At 42.6% G+C, this 2,100-nt stretch overlaps 1 protein-coding gene across 1 annotated transcript; it reads left to right on the top strand.

Annotated features, from left to right (window-relative positions):
- The first annotated feature begins 504 nt into the window (after positions 1–504).
- On the top strand, positions 505–1,824 carry LOC124204973. The gene is made up of 3 exons (XM_046602232.1): positions 505–1,411; positions 1,480–1,598; positions 1,654–1,824. Exons 1-3 carry the CDS (start codon positions 1,322–1,324, stop codon positions 1,751–1,753), a joined length of 309 nt encoding a protein of 102 aa, XP_046458188.1. The 5' UTR covers positions 505–1,321; the 3' UTR covers positions 1,754–1,824.
- The last annotated feature ends 276 nt before the right edge of the window (positions 1,825–2,100 follow it).

Genomic DNA, 2,100 nt, shown 5'->3' with positions numbered 1-2,100 from the left:
CTCCTCCAGATTTTTTGAGCCAGTTCTTGGACTCTTAGCCATCTGCGAAGAGACAACCCCCGTGTATCGTCGAGGAGACCTTGTGGGAAGAGTGGATGTGGCCGGCCATGGAGGAAGTGATTCGGGGTTAAAATTCCTCCGTTCTCCGGATGCCATCTCAGATGCGTGAGTGGTCAGGCGTTCAACATGGAGTACACCTCCCTCAATGTGGTACTAAGAACTTCTTCTTGAACGGTTTGCATGCCAAGAACCGCTGTAAGGTCGGTCTTAGCTGATCAGACGAGGCGTTCCAATACTCCTCCGAAATGTGGTGCAGAAGGGGGTAAAAAGTGACACTGGATCTTCATTTCTGCTGCTTTGCTTAAAATCTTGTTTTCTTTCTCCATAGCGCGTAATCCTTCTCGTAGCTCGCGTTCACCTGCCACCAAATTAGTGCCGTTGTTGCTGAAAATTTCTTTGGGGTGTCCTCGGATGCTCACAAACCGTCGTAAGGCCATCAAGAATGAATCCGTGTGGAGCTGGACAGCCAATCGGTGTGGATGGCGCGTGTTACGAGGCACGTAAAAAGAAAACCATACTTTTTGTCTGTGTGTCTTCCTATCGTTACGTGGAGCAGCCACAAATAGTCCACTCCAACGTGAGTGAACGGCGAGAGATCAAGGGTGACTCGAGCTAAGGAGAATGGGGCCATACTGGTTTGGAAAGTCTTCTCCTGATTTCATGTACTTTTTCACTTCCTTGTGCACCGCCCTGCCTCCTCGTATAATCCAAAACCTTGATTGTACCTCATACAGGGTTTAATCAATTTGAGAATGGAAACATCTCTCATGTGCGTCCTTGGTCACTAGACTCGTAAAGGGGTGACGATGTGGTAGCATCAGGTGAATTGCGTCTCGATCAATCGGCGCCTTTGAGCACGTTCGATGTTCTGGGAATACTCGAATCGTTATGAATGGCGTCGATTTCAGCTTGAAAATTTTCCTCCTGCACGCGTCGCACGCACTTCTCTAAGGCCATCTGCAACTGCCCACTGGTTTTATCTGAAAATTCCTCCATCTCTGTTACGCTTCTTTCCAGTGCTGTAAGGCTCGTTGAGGTCTTAATTAGCTGGTCGATTCTGCTCTTTGATGCGGTTACTGCTCCCATGTGGACTGTGCACATGTAGTCATTCCATGTAGTCACAGTTCGAAAATTTCTGCAACAGCAGCTACATGTGCATGTAAAATATGATGAATCACGGATGCGGACCCTTGACAGAACGGACCCCCAATATAGAATATCCCGCAATTGGCACAAGCTCACGTAGCCCCACTTCTGGCCAATGGAGGAGTCAATGTCAAACAGACGAATGGAAACGGACACAACAAATTCGGCTCATTGTGCAAACAAGGTTGTTTTTGAATACTATGAAGTAAGATTTAAAATCTCTTTGCATATCCAATTTGTGTTTTACTAATTCAAATGTTGTCTCAAAATCAGTTTCAAGATTTAATAGATGCTAAAGACCCTTTTACTTCTTCTTGGGTTGAGGCTAAAATTGTTCGCATTACCAAAAACAAAGATGACAACCAATTGGAATACCAGGTTTTATTTCAAGGGTAAACCATTTGTGCTTATACTTTATTACATTTCATAATTTCCTTTTTATTCTAGACATGAAAGAGAAATTCCACTTCCACGAACATTCAAGCAAATGAGACCCAGAGCAGAAGACTACAACATGGAAGAAAATAAGAACCAAAAGAAAGATTAGTTAGACGTTCATGCAAGATTATTGTGATTATGAAAAATGAACTGCCATATGTGAGATGAAATATAATGAGATGAAATGAATGAATTATGAATGAAATATACAACAACAACAAACAAATACTTTTCAAAATTTTTATTTAGATAAGGAACCTCGATTGCAATCCAACTTCAAGAAAATACACACGTAATGTTTGAACATTCCTCATCTTCCATCTCAGTCGTGGGATGGCCCCATCATTGGGGACTGGTTCCCGGCAGATCTTCCTCTTCTTCAATTTTTCTGGCCAATTGAGATAGAACCACCTTTTCTTTCTGTAAATAATTAACACGATAAATTAAAAAAAATTT

Source organism: Daphnia pulex, chromosome 10 (genome assembly GCF_021134715.1).
Source record: "Daphnia pulex isolate KAP4 chromosome 10, ASM2113471v1".
NCBI classification, from domain to species: Eukaryota; Metazoa; Arthropoda; class Branchiopoda; order Diplostraca; family Daphniidae; genus Daphnia; species Daphnia pulex.
Note: the sequence above shows the minus strand (reverse complement) of the source record. Positions and strands in the feature narration are given on the sequence as shown.